The 18,356-nt window shown below is 41.1% G+C and overlaps 1 protein-coding gene across 3 annotated transcripts; it reads right to left on the bottom strand.

The window, feature by feature from the left end:
* Positions 1 to 238: 238 nt before the first annotated feature.
* On the bottom strand, positions 239 to 18,239 carry rnf40 (ring finger protein 40). Of its 3 annotated transcripts, none has more exons than XM_061967577.1 (20): positions 18,131 to 18,239; positions 17,584 to 17,732; positions 15,669 to 15,836; positions 15,282 to 15,588; positions 14,636 to 14,839; positions 14,378 to 14,499; positions 14,158 to 14,304; positions 11,044 to 11,118; positions 10,841 to 10,960; positions 10,322 to 10,501; positions 10,069 to 10,204; positions 9,855 to 9,976; positions 6,127 to 6,386; positions 5,928 to 6,045; positions 4,393 to 4,542; positions 3,366 to 3,578; positions 3,167 to 3,292; positions 2,767 to 2,907; positions 1,712 to 1,813; positions 239 to 720 (listed from the first exon to the last, which is right to left on the bottom strand). In XM_061967577.1, the coding sequence occupies exons 2-20, from the start codon at positions 17,719 to 17,721 to the stop codon at positions 544 to 546; spliced, it is 3,006 nt and encodes a 1,001-aa protein (XP_061823561.1). In that variant the 5' UTR covers positions 17,722 to 17,732; positions 18,131 to 18,239; the 3' UTR covers positions 239 to 543. The 3 variants fall into 3 exon arrangements, with proteins under 3 accessions (XP_061823561.1, XP_072770167.1, XP_061823559.1); XM_072914066.1 differs by having other exon boundaries at positions 3,366 to 3,575; XM_061967575.2 differs by lacking the exon at positions 18,131 to 18,239 and adding an exon at positions 17,926 to 18,104.
* Between the last annotated feature and the right edge of the window lie 117 nt (positions 18,240 to 18,356).

The following is an 18,356-nucleotide window of genomic DNA, read 5'->3' as shown; positions in this document are numbered from 1 at the left end:
GTAAAAACTCAGCAATGGGCGCCATGGCAACAGGATGAACACACATACACACATACGGAATAGCTTGTCCAAGGTGATCCAAACTCTCTTGCATGTGCTGACTGGCTGCCAAACAGGCCTCTCGCTCGCTCTCTCCAGGGTTATTAATCCTATAGCCTCGGCAATGACGTCACACAATCTGGGTGTTGTACTTCATAAATTATAAACATACTCTGTCACACACAAGCAAGGCCTCCAGTATGGAAAAAATACCTTTAATCTGAGTGGTTTAATGTCCTGAATGCACAGAAATGCTTCAAGATGTGTGTACTGTCATGGATTCATTAGAAAAGTCTAAAGATGGATGTAAAAGGGGGGCTTGTTTAAAAGAATGCAGTTTGACATGTTGCATGGATAGCATTAGTGTACTAACAGCAGTTTATTACACTACAGGACAACTCTCAGTCACTATCTGTTTGGTCCCCACGTGGCAACCATGCGGTAAAAGACGTCCAAAGAGAGATAAAAATAATCCGTTCCCAATGTTCACCCCTTTTTTTAGATTTAGGTGATGTAGATGCGGTGAAAGTCGTTGGCGCCGAAGGCACAGTTGCACTTGGGGCACTTCCTTTGGCGCGTGTCGTAGCGCATCTTGAGGCATTCGTAGCAGAAGACGTGGAAACATTTGGTGAGCACGGTGTCTTTGTCCCGCGTGTTGCAGCATGGGCAGCGCAACTTTGCCTAGAGACAGAAGAAAACAAAAAAACATTACACACGCAGACTATAGACAATAGCTATTTAAGTGGCCTGGGAAAGACATTTGAGGCCCCCTTAGTTCAATTCAAAACCTGGGAGACAAACATTTTTGCAGCAAATTCCTAAAAACACTAGAGTGCTCCTGTTGTACAGAGGAACTTGGAACACTGTAAACACATTGGAAGATCATTGTATTGATATGTTAACCTTCCTAGCAAACATAGAACACTGAAAACTGAAATTCAAATAACTAAGGCGTTCCTCAAGGCACCCCTTTAAGTACTCGCCTTTTTGGCGGTTACAATTTTTTTCATAATGAGATTTATGCAACTAAGCTGTTGCTGAAGCATGTTTACTTCAGATGCAGTCAGTAGTCATTTGTTCAACTTCTTTAGTTATACTAGTGGTGTTCCTCAAGCGGTTTAGGTTCTCTCTTTTTTAATCATTAGGGATATTCAACTGGTGGCCCGCAAGTTCAGTCAAAAAACGTGTATGAGTAGCAACTCACAGTTTTGCAACAGCTTCTTAGAAAAACTTGAGTGCTGTCAGAGATGATATTTGACTAACGTTTTTGCAAAACGTCCTTAAAAACAGCAAAGCACTCCTGCAACTCTGACAACATAAATAGACCAAAATCAAATGTCTACTGTAGAGGACGCTCGCTCTCCGGAATATACAAAATAAGACTAATAGTGAAGTGGGAAGTCCAGCCTCTTTCCTTTCCTTCTGGAAATGTGGCCCCAAAAACAATTTAGTTGAATGTCCCTGCTATAAGGTAATGTTTGGCCTCCTGAAAAATGGAAAGTGTTATCAGGAGGGGAAAACACTGCAGTCTTATTTATAGCATTTCTTTTATAGGAAGTCTGTTGCATATGTTGCCAAAAAGCTGTTGAGTGTTTTTAAATGCCAGCCTCTGCATCAAATTCCCTAGGAGAGGATACATTTTGTTTTGAAAAAGTCAGAGATTTATTTGCACCTTGTACTGGTTGATTTCCTCCTGCAGGATCTCGTCGGCATCAGAGTACACCTCAACCTTCTTCTGTTTCTCCAGCTTCCGTCTCAGCCTGGACAGATCCTCCTGAGACACATGCGGAAAAACGATATTATAGTTACTTTTTATTTTTACACATCGTGGTGTTTCGATATGGAAAAACACACAAAACTTTAGCGCACCTTTCAATTCAAATTGCTCAAAATACATCAAAATTATTCACATTTATTAGGATTTGATATGTATTCTGTTATATTCATCTTATTTGCTGTGTGCTGATTTTTTATTATCTTTGAATGTGCTTTCTTTTGTTGTTTTTATTGTGATTTAGTTAAGCATCTATACAAATTATATGTATGTATGTATGTATGTATGTATGTACGTATGTACAGACAGACAGACAGACAGACAGACAGACAGATAGACAGACAGATAGATAGACAGACAGATAGATAGATATGGATATATTTATTTATAATAAAACTACAACACTCAAACTGTAACCATCCAGATCGACAAAAATTATCAGTATTCCTGCAGCTACTTGTTCCTACGCATAATTAGTTTGTAGACCAATCCTTATGAAATGATGTCAATGTTAGATAGGATGTGATTGCTGCTCTTGTTGTTTTGGTTATTAATGGTTTTACTGCCATGTTGTTGTTTTTAATGGCAGTGTTTTCATATTTGTCCCCTCCTTACGGTCAGCGTAACATACAGTGGAATATCAAGGCTGCTGTCGTTATTGCTGCGGTTCTTACTTTTGTATTCCTATTTTGTCATCTGTCCCCTCCTAAATCACATACCGTCTTTTAATCTGTTTGTTGTTAAGGAATGATGTCACCTTTAATCTTGTATAGGTTGCCATATTGGTGCTGTTGCTTTAGTCTTTGATTGTTAGGGTTGGAGCCTCTTAAAGATTGATTAGACTGCCATTACTAATGCGGTTGTAGTTTTTTCTTCTGCCTGTCCCCACTTAAACCATTTTCTATCCAGTGGAGCTCCCAATACAGCTCAATACCAAGTTCAGGTGACCGTACCTGCGCTCGTTTAAGGTTGCTGCTCTCCCTCTCTCGGGCCGAGCGGTTCTCAGCCACAGCAACTTGAATCTCCTTAAGTTTGGCCTGCGTGTGTTCCAGCTGTACCTTCAGGTCTTCTGCCAGCTGTGCTGCCTCCACTGCCTGTAGCAAGGCAACAACAACACCACACTCCATTAAAAAAAACCTCCTGATGAGGTTCATAAATGAACGTCACCTTGTTAACGACAGCCAAAGCCTACGCGTTAAGCAATATGAATAATGGAACGTTTTTTTGTCTAGCAACCATCTAATCAGTGCTCTCCACAAGCACCGTGAAGACTATTATTCAAATCATTCCATCTGGATGTGATGAAATCACACAGTCATTAGTGAGTAATGAGTGCAAACAAGCAGGCCTCACCTTCCGCTTGTTGAGTTCCAGTGCTTGGGTTCTGACGGTCAGCTCTTTTTCCAGAGTGGCCAAGGTGCTCTGAAGAACTCCCTCTTTTTCTTCCAGTTTCTGCACAACCAAAAGCTGAGCATCCACCTGGCAAAGAGCAAACAATTGAACCCTTTTTGCTAATAAGCACACAATCATGTTAATAGGGTTCGCCTCTCACCTGCGTCTTAAATGTCAGGACCTGGTCGGCCAGCTCCTCTTTCTCCTCCTTCAGCAGCTTGTAGATCTGGTTCGATTTGATGCGCTCGCTCATCAGTTTGAAGTTGGCGTCGTCCTTCTCCCGCAGTTGCTGCAACAGCCGGCTGTTCTGCTCCTGCATGTCCTCAAAGGCCTGGCCTGTGACATCCATCTCACTCAGAAGGGCTTCCTCCTCCTCGAGAAAAATAAATACTTGGTGACACCTGCGACCTACACTATGTGAGCAATGCAAAAAAACGTCTATTTACGGCACATAAGGAAGTGAGCTTGTTTTCTATGCCCCCAAAACAAAACCACTCATTTTACATGTACTTCCTTTGGTTTCATGCCCCTTACAAACAAGCCTGTAAACAACTAAAGTAGCTCCATAGTACTTTCCCCCTCAAAATAACCGGATTTTGGCAGGCAGAACCTTTGTTGAATAAATCAAAAACATCCATCCAAAGCTTTTGTACTTTATGAAAGCCTGAAGAACGGGCTAAATCGCAATCAGAGTCTGGTGTGTTTCTATGGGACCTCCCAGGCTTAAGTTGCTGTAGGCTATCAGACCACAAACATGTGTCTTTATTGGAGAAGTTAAACAAAACATTATGAGCACAGCTTAAGAAAACTACAGCAATAAAAAATAGTTACGCTTAAGGTGAAAGGTCAGCAGCTGTTTAAATATCAAGCATAAGTCATGAGGTAATGTGGGTGTGTCCAATGGTTTTACAAATTTACACTAACACTAACAACAATCTGAGTAACAAGCTGAAGTAACGCTCAACCTCAGTGAAATAATAACATGATGAAATATTCAACAACTTACGACAGCCTGCTCTTATCTGCTGATCGTGTGTGTCACCTAATTCCAGAGAGAGCACGAGCATGCGAGGATCGCTGACCAGAGAAACTTCCAACATAATTTTACCAGAGACACACCTAAAGTTTTTGCACTCTTCTGAAGGCTGTTTTCCTTTTCTAACTTGATGTAGATGAACGGTGAATACCTGTTTAGTGGCAGCCAGCTTCTTCTGCAGGTGGTCGATGGTCTCTTCCGCCACTCGGATCTTCCTGAGAGCGTCTTCATCCGCCAGCTTCTTGCTCTCCTTCCTTTCGCGCTCCTCCAGCTCTCTCACCCGCATCTTCAACTCATCCACCTATATGTGAATATTATGAAAAATACAAGTAACGCATGGTGTCTAACATGCATTCATTGGAGGTCTCGGAGTTATGGTTGACTTTTTGATATTAGGAACACCACAGTGGAACGGGCCTTGATGAGTTGGTCTACATAAATAGGTTGTCTATATAAGCGGGTTCCACTGTATATGGAGTTCCTTATATTATACGATCAGTGCTGCCGAATCTCACGAGAGAAACAAGCAAACATTGTTATGGTAAAAAGCCCAACAGGCAACCTACCATATTGTGAAATATATATATTAATTATTTCATAGTAAAACAGGAAAAATTATATACACTGTTAACATATTCAATTTGAACAAGGTATCGAATACATTTTGTTTTTAAACCCTAATTGGTGTATGAACTTTAAGTGTTTTTTAGCTCATTAATTTGTGTCATTGGGGTTTTTCACTTCCAATACGATAACTATATTGAAAGCTTCAGTGTTGGCTGATGCCGATATTAATCGATACGATATCAACAAGAATCATAGCACATACTTGGATTTTTCTGTACTAGGGAACGTTAGAAAAGGTTTGATCAAGTGAAACTACTAAAACAGAAAACAATGGTAGTTATGAAAAACACTAACTTTACGACAGATTTATGCTTTTGAAGTGGAGTGTTAATTTGTTTTTTTGGCAACAGCTAGTGGTCACAATAATTAATTAAGTTAAGCTCATGACGCAGGAAGTTTAATTATGCAGACATGTTTGTTACTGGATACTTTCTAATATGCTTCTGTATGTGTAAGTAATATACAAGTATAATATTTTTTGCTTGTTTATATTGACAAATGTGTTTTAGACTGCAATATCGTTTAAGAACACTTACTATGCATGTGTGCTTAGCTGTTGTGTAGCTGCAAGCTCCTAGTAGCCTATAGCGTACCATCTTTACCTTTTTTTTAAATGACGTCACTAAAATACAAGGAAAGATCCAACTTGTGTGCCTTTTGGAGAACATTTAGATAATTGTCTGTCAACTCGCTGTAGGAGCTTATATTAGAGATTTTAGTTGCAAACTAATATCATCCGATATTTTTGCTGATATCAGACCATTATCCAATATCAATATTGGATCGAGACACCTACAATTAATAAAACTGTGTTGACTGTGCACTACACTGAAATACTTAGGTATTGGACTCTAGAGTTTGTACCTTCTCCATGGCCCACAAAAAGTGCACCAAAGTATTACTTTTACCACCCCAGCCCACGACCTACTACTACAATTACTTTACCCTTTAATTGAACTACATAGACATATGTAGTATTTCTGAGTTCACCAACATTTTTTACCAAGAGTAAACCATAAGCTTATTATTCTGATGCATACAGATAGAAGGTAAACAAACCTCTGCTTTTGATTTGCGCTCGGCAGCCATGAGCTGCACTTTGTCCCTTTGTTCCTTTGGAGCTGATTTGTACATGTCTAACAGGAGCTTCATCTCCTTCTGGGACTCCTGAGCTTTCCTGGGTAACAGCGCAAACAATAGATGTTATACTTAATGACAGGCTGACAAAAGAGGATTATAAAGTCAAAGATGGACGTACTTTAACTCAACTCTGAGCATCTTCAACGTGTCCGAGTCTTTCCTCTTCAGCTCGTCGCTACGTTGCCTCTCCCGATCGCGCTCCCGCTCTCGTTCCCGCTCAGCCTCCCGCTCCCTCTCACGGGCCCGCTGCCTCTCCAGCTCCTTCCTCCTCTCCTCTTCTTCCTCTAGCTCTTCATCTTCCTCTTTCTTCACGTCGAGGCTGTCGCTTGTTGACTCCTCAAGAATTAAAACAGCTGTGTCGCTGTTTAGGCAGCGCAACTTTCATGGAAACAAAAATCAGTTAAAGAGGAAATGCACTTTTTTGGGAACTTTGCCTATTATTCACAATCCCAATTTGAGACAAGAACACACTTCGAGCCTGTCAGTTATTGAGTTCATTTTCTTTTACTGTTCGAATAATTACCTTGTCAAATATCATCCCAAGCCTATCATGTAGCAGTATTGCTAAGTGCTAAACAAGATATATAAACTGCGAACATAATAAAACAATCACTAACTGTACAATGTCCTCTCTCACTTGGATGTCAACTGATGGGATGTTCATATATTTCAGCACAAGAGTTGTGCTCCCTGTTTAGATAATTAATTCATCATAATCCCCACTCCCCAAGGAAAATAAATGCTGGGAGGAAACATGCATCTTTCCGCGTCTTCATAGCATGGTCTAAGTCGAGAATTTTAAAGTTGACCAACTTATGGGCTTATGGTGAGACCCTTCTACTAAACAGGTGTGAGGCATGATTTATAATCTAGCACAAACGTTTATTAACTCAGTGGCGATTCAGAAGCAGCTCAATAGCTTCAGTAGCTAGCATACCTCTGTAAGACATTAAAGCAGTCCTATTCAACTGGCGGCCTGCGGGCAACATGCGGCCCGCCAAAGCTTTTTATTGGCCTGCCGAACATCATCCAAATAGGCTTGAGGAAACCATTAAAACTAGGGTTGATCATGTATGCAGTACTCCCGCCAACACGCACAAGGCAACAGCGAGGGATATGTGTCACAGTGAAGCAGCATTGGGGTGAGTAGAAGAAGACTACTCATTCAACCCTGGAAAAAAAATCTAAATAAAATCGAACTTTCAACGACTGGACAAGAAAGTATGAATGTTCTGCCCCGAGCAAGTGCTCAAGTCCGTGTTTTCTGGTGGACCTTATAAGTGATGGACATAGTGATCTAGACAAGCAGCAACAACGGTAAACATCCCAGCGTGTAAGCTTCATCATAAAACTTGGTCAAATATATGTAAGTAGATATTGTGCATTAAGACATTTAGTTTGTTTCGAATTTAAAATTGTTGACTTCGTGATGTCTTTTGTGTTCGTGCTCATGTTTTTTTGTCTGAGAGTAATAACTCTGCCGAGCACACCACGTTTAATACATGTAGCGCTAAATTTGACCAGTTGAGGGCGACAACGCTAATTGTGATAAGTCACATTCAGTGTGTGAAATGATTGTGGTGTGAATGTTGTGTCATTTTTATGTGTTCTATATTTGTTGTTTATTGTGTGAATATATTAACACTAAATCTTCTATTTTATTTATGTAAAAATGGACATTATACCTTTGTTATGTTTATTTTATGTTTTCAGTTTTATAAACCTGAGTGAAGGAAGAAGTGGAAAGAAATAAAACTACCGGTAAGTGAGGAAAATAATTCAAAAGGAACATCAATTCTCAACAAAAACTGGAGCTTCTTTTTCTTCATGGTTTTAACTATCTGCACACGCTAGAAAGGAGAAGCGACGGCAGCATAATTAATTTATTGACAGTGTAGTGCAGTGTGAAAGCCAATGTTTACTTTGCAATTAAGTAAACGCAGTCTCAAAAAAATATAACCTGCAGGGGTACTTTCTGATAAAACCTCCACATTTCGATGTTCGGCCCCTGAGCCCTTGGGCTCTTGAAACTGTGGTAGTTGTATAGCCCTGCATTACAGCATTGTTAGTTGCCTCGTACTAGCAGTTTTTTTTACGATTTAGACTACGCAAAAAAGAGAACGACGTATGTGTTTTTGTCTTTCAAAAGATATTGTGAATGATAGGCAAAATTCCAAAAAAGTGCATTTTTCACTTTAAAAACCACTATTGCACATTTAAAGAGAAACTGCACTTTTTTTTATTTTGCCTAACGTTCACAATCACTATGAGAAACATGACAGATGGGTTTTGTTAATGCATTCTCAATATTAAATTAATTTGATCAAAAGTCTGTTTACAGTGGAGCCTACGGCAGCCATGCGATTCTGCCTATACAGCCCCTAAAAAAAACATCCAAACACCTCCATTAGGGTTTTATATACATGATGTAAGTATATATTTAATATAGTAACAGACTCATTTATAATAACATTTAATATTTACGTATTTTGATCTTTTTAAGTATATGCTGCGCATTCATTTCCAAAAAGCATCATGACATTTGCCTTTTTTTTTTCCATCGCTGATTTCTGCTCATTGCAGACTTTATGAGAGCCAACAAACATCCCATCCATCCATTTTCTACCGCTTATTCCCTTTGGGGTCGCGGGGGGCGCTGGAACCTATCTCAGCTACAATCGGGCGGAAGGCGGGGTACACCCTGGACAAGTCGCCACCTCATCGCAGGGCCAACACAGATAGACAGACAACATTCACACTCACATCCACACACTAGGGCCAATTTAGTGTTGCCAATCAACTTATCCTGGGAGGAAGCCGGAGTACCCGGAGGGAACCCACGCAGTCACGGGGAGAACATGCAAACTCCACACAGATATAATAACACATTATCTACTGTACAAATTCTGCTGTCATTAGGATGCCGACTGCTCAGATGTTCATATATTCCCATTTAGTTGAATAATGTCTCATAATCCTCACAAAGAAACGGGGTGGGGAACAAGCGCTTTTCGTGTCGTCCTAAGCCAATTCCAGGTCCTAAATTGGCTGTAAAAGTGTCCCAACTTGTCGGATTACCTACCCAGATGTCTCATGTCCAGGTGAGATGCATGATTTATGATCTACAATTAACTTACAGGGAGCAAGGAAGCGAGAAAGCAGCTGACATCTCGATGATGTAAACATAGGCTCACAGGAAGTGATCACGTCGCCACTATAAATAGTTTGTCTGTGTTAGCGCTTTTAATAACAATGCCACTAATACTTGGTTAATATTCAAATCACGAAATCTAAATGGAGTATTGTTTGCGCTTTTTTAATGGTTATTTATCAAATTTCATGGGCAGAATAGTGAAGCTCCCATTGGCTCCGCTGTAAGCGGACTTTTATTTACGTTTATTTAATATTTAGAATGCATGAAAAAGAATCCAACTGTCGTCATGTCTTTCATAATAACTGAACAGGCAACATTTTTTAACAAGTGCAGTTCCCCTTTAAAGCTGGGATACTTGAATCTTGTGTCACTAGGCAGAATTCAAACTGTAAATCCTGCCTCCTACTCTGCGCACATCGCTGAAAGTCCCTCCCAGTGTGCCCAAATCATGTGATTGGATCTGGAGGGGTTCACCGCCACAAAGTCAAAATTATTTTGTCTTCCGGGGTTTTATTCACTAAAATACCTAATTATAAAGGCACAGACAGCATGCAAAAGGAACACATTTTCAGAAATGATTACTGTTACAATTTACCTAACGATGCTCATATGATTATTTTTTTTAGTTAAAGAATATAACTTAAGTACCCCAGCTTTAAAGTGCACCACTTTTAGAGAAGAGTGTCATCTACCTTATTGATCTCCATTTGTGTTTCCCGCAACTTCCTCTTGAAGCGCTGCACGTCACCTTTCAACTGCAGGTTGTGGTTCTGAAGGCTACTGATTAAGTGTCGCATCTCTCTGTTGATTGGGCCTGAGAAAGGTAATGAACATTTCATTAAGTATGCAAGTTTTACAATAAAAAAACAATGCTCTGTTCTGATTGACACAAGTTTAGGGGGGTACCTGCTTGCTCATTGGCAGCCAAATTTTGCTCAAACTCAATGCGCAACATCTCATATTCTTTGCGCACTTGGGCCAGTGTGTCCTCCAGCTGGATGACCTCCGTGCGCAACTTCTTCTGAAGGGACAGCTCGTCACTCTGAGTAGTCAGACGAGTCATGTTGGTCAAGACGCACAATTGTGTTGCTTCTCTAGATTGTTTGACACATTTTGTATTTTCAGAAGAATGACACCATTTATTTCTCGACAAGTTTACCTCCATGTGCTCAATCTGTCGAAGGTGAGCGTTCTTGGCAGTGAGCAGGAGGGCCCGAGCCTCATCCAGCTGGGTTTTCACTCCCAGAGACTCATTGTAGAGCAGAGAGAACTGGGACTGCAGACATTTGTATTCCAGGGTCTCCTTCACGACCTCCTCTGGAATATTACGCACGTCCATCTGCAGCAAAGAAGGCGGTAACGGTGTAAAATGAGCATCAGAAACAACGCATTTTAGAACCTCCCGTTCAAATCCATCTACAGTATTCTCACACCTGCTTTGTTTGGTTAAATTAAATCTAACTTGTGGTTCACAGACGTCGCTCTTGGGAGCAAAACAATCACAGTGAGAACTTGCAGAAAAGCTGGGACTTTGTCCAGTTGAGCTCTGGTAATGCACCCTCCCTCCATACTCCCAGTCCACCAGTAACTTAATTACTCACCTCACGACTATTCTGAGAACAGGAAAAGATCTCCTACTTTGCAAGCCAACCTTACGCGTGCCAGATTGTATTATTACCTTCAGCTTTTCACTCTCTCTTACGGCCTCCTGGAGCTCCACCTGCAGCTTCTCCAACTCTGCCATGCGGCTGTTGGCCAACTCCTGGTTGTGCTCCAGCTCTGCGTTAAGACTCTCAAACTGGAATGCAAGCGCCAACAAAAAACAGTGAGACGTGCAAAAGATGAGCGTAGAGGTGATGTTTTTATGTACGGTAAGATTACCTTTTGAATGTTTAATGTAATTTGGCCTCCAGCCAGACCACCTGAGCTGCCAGTGCTGCTGTAGCCAGATTTGAGCTGTCGACCACAAACATCAGAGCATAGGTTAGTACAGCTTTATTGAAAAATTAACCAATTATAATTTTTATGAATTAAATTTGGTTATGTTTTTTTTATTTGTTTATATTTTTCTAATAACTGGAACAAGTATCTTTTTTTAAATAAGATAATTATAATATATATATATATATATATATATATATATATATATATATATATATATATATATATATATATATATATATATATCTCCGGGTTGGGGAGGAGATTTTGCCCCAAGTGGAGGAGTTCAAGTACCTCGGAGTCTTGTTCACGAGTGAGGGAAGAGTGGATCGTGAGATCGACAGGCGGATCGGTGCGGCGTCTTCAGTAATGCGGACGCTGTATCGATCCGTTGTGGTGAAGAAGGAGCTGAGCCGGAAGGCAAAGCTCTCAATTTACCGGTCGATCTACGTTCCCATCCTCACCTATGGTCATGAGCTTTGGGTTATGACCGAAAGGACAAGATCACGGGTACAAGCGGCCGAAATGAGTTTCCTCCGCCGGGTGGCGGGGCTCTCCCTTAGAGATAGGGTGAGAAGCTCTGCCATCCGGGAGGAGCTCAAAGTAAAGCCGCTGCTCCTCCACATCGAGAGGAGCCAGATGAGGTGGTTCGGGCATCTGGTTAGGATGCCACCCGAACGCCTCCCTAGGAAGGTGTTTAGGGCACGTCCGACCGGTAGGAGGCCGCGGGGAAGACCCAGGACACGTTGGGAAGACTATGTCTCTCGGCTGGCCTGGGAACGCCTCGGGGTCCCACAGGAAGAGCTGGACAAAGTGGCTGGGGAGAGGGAAGTCTGGGCTTCCCTGCTTAGGCTGCTGCCCCCGCGACCCGACCTCGGATAAGCGGAAGAAGATGGATGGATGGATATATATATATATATATATATATATATATATATATATATATATATATATATTTACTTAACACATTTGTATTCACAGTTCAAGCTGAAAAACAGTTGTAAAATATTAAAACAATACACAAGGGTCATTTCAGAAGAGAGGAGACAAATATGGTCTACCGGGAATTGTAAATATAACAAACCTGGTCAATTAAAAAACTAAATAGAAATAAAAGAGTCAATTTACAGAAATATATAAGCAATTAAATGTAATTACGTGGAAGAACAATCAAACAATCAAAGGGGCTATTTCAAAATAAGATACTAAACAAACACAGGATGTAAATATGATCATGTAGACTGTAGTTTAGGCTTTCAGCTGTCGATTATTTTCTTAATTGAGTAATCTATCGATTAGTTTGTTTGATTAATCGGATAAAACACATTGTATAACCTCAATGTGTACTTTACGGAAAATTGTAAAAAAAACAAAATTTTTCTACTTGCCATTACCGCCATTCTTTTTTAAAATAATAAATACACATTGAAATTGCACTTTTAATATGTGTGTATTAACAAAAAAGAAAATGTGTGTTAGCCCCCACACAGATCACAGCACTCTCAGCTCTCATTTGCATTCTATTGCAGCAGCCATGCAATAACTGTATGTTTTTATGTGTAAAAAGTTTTGGGCATTCCATGCAATTCAGATTTTATACATTTGTATTAGTTGCACTGTATCAACCTGGTCATTTTAAAAACTAAATGATGTCTCAAAAATAAAAGTACATTTATGGAATTATTTCAACAATTAAGTTAAATTATGTGGAACAATAATCACATTTAAAGTTCTATTCAAAGAATATACTCAACAAACCCAGGCTTGACATATTGTAGACTCCAATTTTCGCATTTTTATGAGCAATATGTGTATTCAACAATTGTTTTTTTCTGTATAGACTCATGTTCAACAACTTTAAGGAGTCATACTATGATTTTTTTCTACATTCAAAACACTTCCTTGTGGTCGACATAACATGTAATGGTGGTTCTTTGGTCCAAATGTGTCCATTATGTTCTTACAGACCGTTTTTAAGCTGCTTTCTGACCGTCCTTAATTACATGCCTAAACTTTGACAGCGTCTTCTCTCAGCCATCTTTGTTGTAGTTTTTAGCACTTCCATAGCAAGCCTACTGACAGATTAAGTTAGAAATATACGCATTTTTTTGTTAGAAATGCCAACAGCAGAGAACAGGATGCATGTGCAGGCATGTGAGAACCCTTTGAAAATAGAGGAAAACTGACGAAAAAAAGAGAAACATTTCGGCGCAAAGAACTGTCACGCAAGCCCCAAAATAAATTTTTGAAAATCAACACTACATTAACTGCTATTTGGTGCATTTGTAAATTATAATTCAGCTTTAGATTTCTTCTTATTTGGCTGTCATCTTTACACTTACATGTCTCATGTAATGTACAACAGAATTTGAATTTTTTTTGGAGATAATTTACCAACGTTATTATCATTGAAAATGTAATGTAAAAGTCTATAACATGCATGCAAAGAACTCAGAAAACATTTTCTATTTGGCAACGCTATCTGTAGCCACGCCCTCTCAAGTAATATAATTGCAGTGTTGACAGATGTTTAGATCCGTCACATCCAAGATATAACTTCTCGCTGACTACCAATTAATACTCTAGAACTACAACTGGTTCAGATTGTAATCATCCAAATATGATTAGCAGCAAAGTAGTCAGCCGTCAACGTTGTGGCTCGGAGAGTGAACGGAGGCAACAAGTAAGCTAGCTAGTTGGTTAGCTAACTAGCCAGCTTGTTTCGATGCTCCAGATCATCTCCTCATCCTGCAACTCAGTGCAGCGTTTAAACAAGAAGAACACAAGAGTACCTGCAGCTATGGCGACCGTTCGTATTTCTATCAATATTTCATTAAAAAAAGCATAAGTCACATTTTGACGAGAAAATGTATGTTTCAAAACGTGGATTAACGCGTTTACACCGACATTTCACATGCCTGCATGTGCCTCTACGAGCCAGTCTGGCTCACAACAACAGGTTAACAAAATAGAAGGAGCTTATTGATTTCATTGCAAATACACTGCTAATAGACTGATATACTGTAAATGAAAATAATCATAAAACACACAAACCTGCTCCATGGCCTCTGCCAGGTGCTTGTTGAGCTTTTGTTCCCTGTTTCTGAGTTTCTCAATATCCCACTGCAAGTCCTCCACAGTGGTCTCCATCTCAGACACCTTAGTCTCAGCACTGGTCACCTTGTCCACCCACTCGTTGTACTGTAATGAGGGTGAATCATTCCTGACACACATTATCATTCCTGCTAAATTGAGTGTGTCTGGGACATCTCACCTCCATGGACGTCTTGTGATGTCGGCCATGCAGCAGAGTGACCAGGTCTCGCAGTCGACAGTTCTCGTCCAGCGTGGTGCGGTTTGCAGTGGCCACGCTGGCCAGGCTCTCGTCCTTACATGCTGCCATGCGAGAGTTAGCAGTTACTACCATTACTACTTCTTAATGATGGTATAACAGTAATATGTTTAACTAGAGGCTGTTTATGAGCACTGAACGTGAGAAAAACCTATCATCAATCCAACACACTTAGCTTACCTGCAGCTTGGATCTGCTTGCACATGTCGTCAATGCGGCTGTGCAACCTGTCAAAGACACACACGAGGCAGGCAATGGCTTCCTTGCTGAACAGCATGCGGTCCTGGAGGTGCAGGGTGAGCTCTTCTTCTGTGCTGTACTCCAGCGTGGTCAAGAAACCTTTGGCGTTTTCACTTAGGGGAGGAGGCGGCAGTGGCGATGCTTCTGCAAACATTCATGTATAGCTGTATTAAGGTCTGATCGGCAAATGGGGATTTAAAGCAGGGGTCCCCAAACTACGGCCCGCCAGCGTCCAAAATCCAGCCCGCGGGAAGTCCCAAGTAAAAAAAAAAAGCTTTTTATTTTTATTTTTTATTTTTTTTCAAATCTGTCCTTTCTAATCCATTTTCTACTGCTTGTTACTCCCGGTGTCTCCTAGCCGCTCAGGAAAATCATATTGTCTAAAAATGCATTTTCCCATCGATAACGTGACATCATCACACTCGGAATGTATATATATATATATATATATATATATATATATATATATATATATATATATATATATATACAGCCCGGCCCCCGGCCAAATTGTTTTAACCCAATGCGGCCCCTGAGTCAAAAAGTTTGGGGACCCCTGACTTAAAGCTACAAAAAAGCATCTAACCTGTTGTTGGTGCTTGTGGAGGCTCTGTGGACACCAATTCCTCTGCTCCATCAGGAGGTGGAGGCTTCTGTGGATTCCCCGGATGATCTTCCTGACTTTCTTCCTGCTGCCGCTCTGGGTGCTCTCCATCATTCTGAGCCTCTGGGAGTGGAGGTGGGGGCACACCAGAGGTTGGGGATGCCATGTTGACACCATCCTCTTCCACGGGTACAGGATCAGGCAGAGGAGCAGGTGGAGGAACTGGGGTGGATGGCGCTGGACTCTCCGGCTCAATATGCTTACGTAGAACATGGACTTTCTCTTCCAGCTACCAAGAACAATTGTATTTAAGCATGACGTGTTTAAACGAGCAACAGTGTTGTAATAAAATCCAATATGCAGTAGTACCTCTGACCAGTAGCGATTTACAATCAGCAGGGTGGTGTCATCAGTCGCTTGCCTCTTTTCTAGCTTTTCTATTTTCTCTCGTAACTCATCCTCCATTGCCTGCCGCTGCTCCAGGCGCTCACACAGCTTCTTGTTCTTAAACTGGATCACCTTCATGTCCATTTCCTCCTGCAGATAAAAAAAAAAAGCAATGTAACGCCCGCCATACTTCCTGGGGGTGCAGCTAACTGACAGTATGACCTGGTCGCTACACACAGGAGCTGTTGTAAAAAGAGCTCAGCAGCGCATGCACTTTTTGCGTCGGATGAAAACAGCACAGCTCCTTCCCGCCATTCTCACCACATTCTACAGAGGCACTATAGAGAGCCTACTGACCAACTGCATCTCTGTCTGGACTGTAGCCTGCAGTGCCTCAGACTGGAATTCTCTGCAGAGTGGTGAGGACGGCGGAAAAGATCATCAGGACTAGAGATGCCGATAAATGCTTTAAAATGTAATATCGGAAATTATCTGTATCGGGTTCAACCTCCCGATATTCCCGGGAGACTCACGAATTTTAGTGACGCCTAATCTCCCGGGGCAACCATTCTCCCGACTCGCTGGAATATAAAGACAACAAAACATACATCCATAAACGTGGATGCATATGCAAAAGTGCAATACATGGTGTTTACATGACGTCACACATCCGGGTTATCCCGGGTCATCCGCCATCTTGGGAGGCAAACAAAACACACCTGGCCTAGTTGACACGCTTCACGATTATTGACAATAGCTTCGAGCAAACACTGGTGAAAGGCGCATAATGGTTATTTCCTGTTGGGTGAATGGATGTACAAATCGACGGGATGGATCAGTGCAGCGAGGATTTTTCAGTATTCCTAAAATTAGACACAACGAAGGAGAACAGACAAGGAAAATCAGCGAGGAGAGACGACGCTTGTGGTTGGCAAGCATCAACAGGAAAGAGGAGCCATCTCAACATTCCAAAATATGTTCTGATCACTTTGTAACAGGTAGGATTACGTCTCAATCTGTTTATTAAACATTTTAGAACGATGTATTGTTTATTTTTTTGTCAATTTGCTATTCTCGAAGCCCTTTATGGGATGGACCACGAAAGCGAAAGCCCCCCCCCCCCCCCCCCTCAGGATATATAGCGCCCATCTCAGCCCAGGTTGCTTGTACACGAAATGAGTTGTAGATCTCAATGGATAAAATATTTAGGTATCAACCTTGTCATAAGTTAGATACATTAGAGATGCACTTTTGTTTGGTAATTACATAAGTGTTGCAAGCACTTTCTCGTTTGCAGTCATGCTTTTAACGTCGCTGACCCATCCGTTAATAAACTAGTTGTACGCCTCCAGAGACTTGAATGCCCTCAATTCCTCCATTGTATAGGCACTGGTGTAATTGACGAGGTAGTTCAAAATGTCTATGTACGTTATGGCCGGGAGGTATTTGTGGTCATACGTGAAACTTTGTTTCGGCACTTCGTACGGGTCAACGCCTATGCATTGTGTCTTCTGGTTGTATCTTTCCAACGTCTGGTTGTCCAAGCCTTCTTTATACTTCTTTTTTGCTGGTTTCTCGGCCATTATGCATACGTTTGTGAACGGGTTCGTATATATGAATTTGCTGATGTTGTACCGGTGCGCTTGCCTTTCAAAATGGCGGATCGCGCGGAGCATCATGGGAAATCAGTCGGGCGTGAAAACTATGTATAAATTTATCTGTACAGTAATCTATTTATTTATATCTGCACCTTATTGCTCTTTTATCCTGCACTACAACGAGCTAAGGCAACGAAATTTCGTTCTTATCTGTCCCGTAAAGTTCAAATTTGAATGACAATAAAAAGGAAGTCTAACTTGTGGATGCACAATTACAGGGAGATTTGCAATCAACTGACCGTGGACGAGATTCCAGCTATGCGAATGGGTTCGATAAGAGTGGTGGTGGTCTTCTCTTCTTTCTTGCTTTTCTTCTCAGGTGGCCCAGGGGGGCTGTCCCCTCCGGAGGGACGTTTTCCTCCCCCAGCACCTGACATCTTGGCTTCCCCTGCACGAATCAAACACACAAGTCACATTAAGCCTTAATGCGCAAGCGAATTCATTCATATCCTGACAGCTGGACCATGCATCATTAGCCTCTTAAGTACACTGTTACATAGCACTGATAAGGAAATGTAGTCTTTGGTTGTCGAACCGGGTGATCTTTGGCTACTTAACGCGATAATCAACTTAATAAGTACCTTTATCTTTGCTTTGGTTAGCGTATATTAGCCGATTCGCCACAGTAAGCTAGGCTAATGCTAAATAGCGATGCCATGAAGCGCATTTAATTTCAGGAAGACGGTATATTTTGGAATGAACATCGATGCACAGAAACAATTTCATATAATTCTGGATACAATCACAGCGGTGGGATGTTTTCTCCCCTTCATAAACGATACATACCTTCCCAGAAGCGGATTGATGTGAACGCTTCAAGACATCAGAGCGGCTACCGGAAATGACGACGACGTCTACTTCCGCCGAATAGAGTCGCTGTCGAGCAAATGATCTTTAAAAAAAAAGAATATACATCTAATGATGTTGGACTGTCATTATTAAACATATTTTTTATGATGTTTTATGATGAAAGTAAAAAAATGGGCACAGAAAAAAAAATAAACGCATAGTC

Source organism: Nerophis lumbriciformis, linkage group LG11 (genome assembly GCF_033978685.3).
Source record: "Nerophis lumbriciformis linkage group LG11, RoL_Nlum_v2.1, whole genome shotgun sequence".
Taxonomy (NCBI): Eukaryota; Metazoa; Chordata; class Actinopteri; order Syngnathiformes; family Syngnathidae; genus Nerophis; species Nerophis lumbriciformis.
The sequence above is the reverse complement of the archived record's forward strand: the minus strand, read 5'-3'. Positions and strand labels throughout refer to the sequence as shown.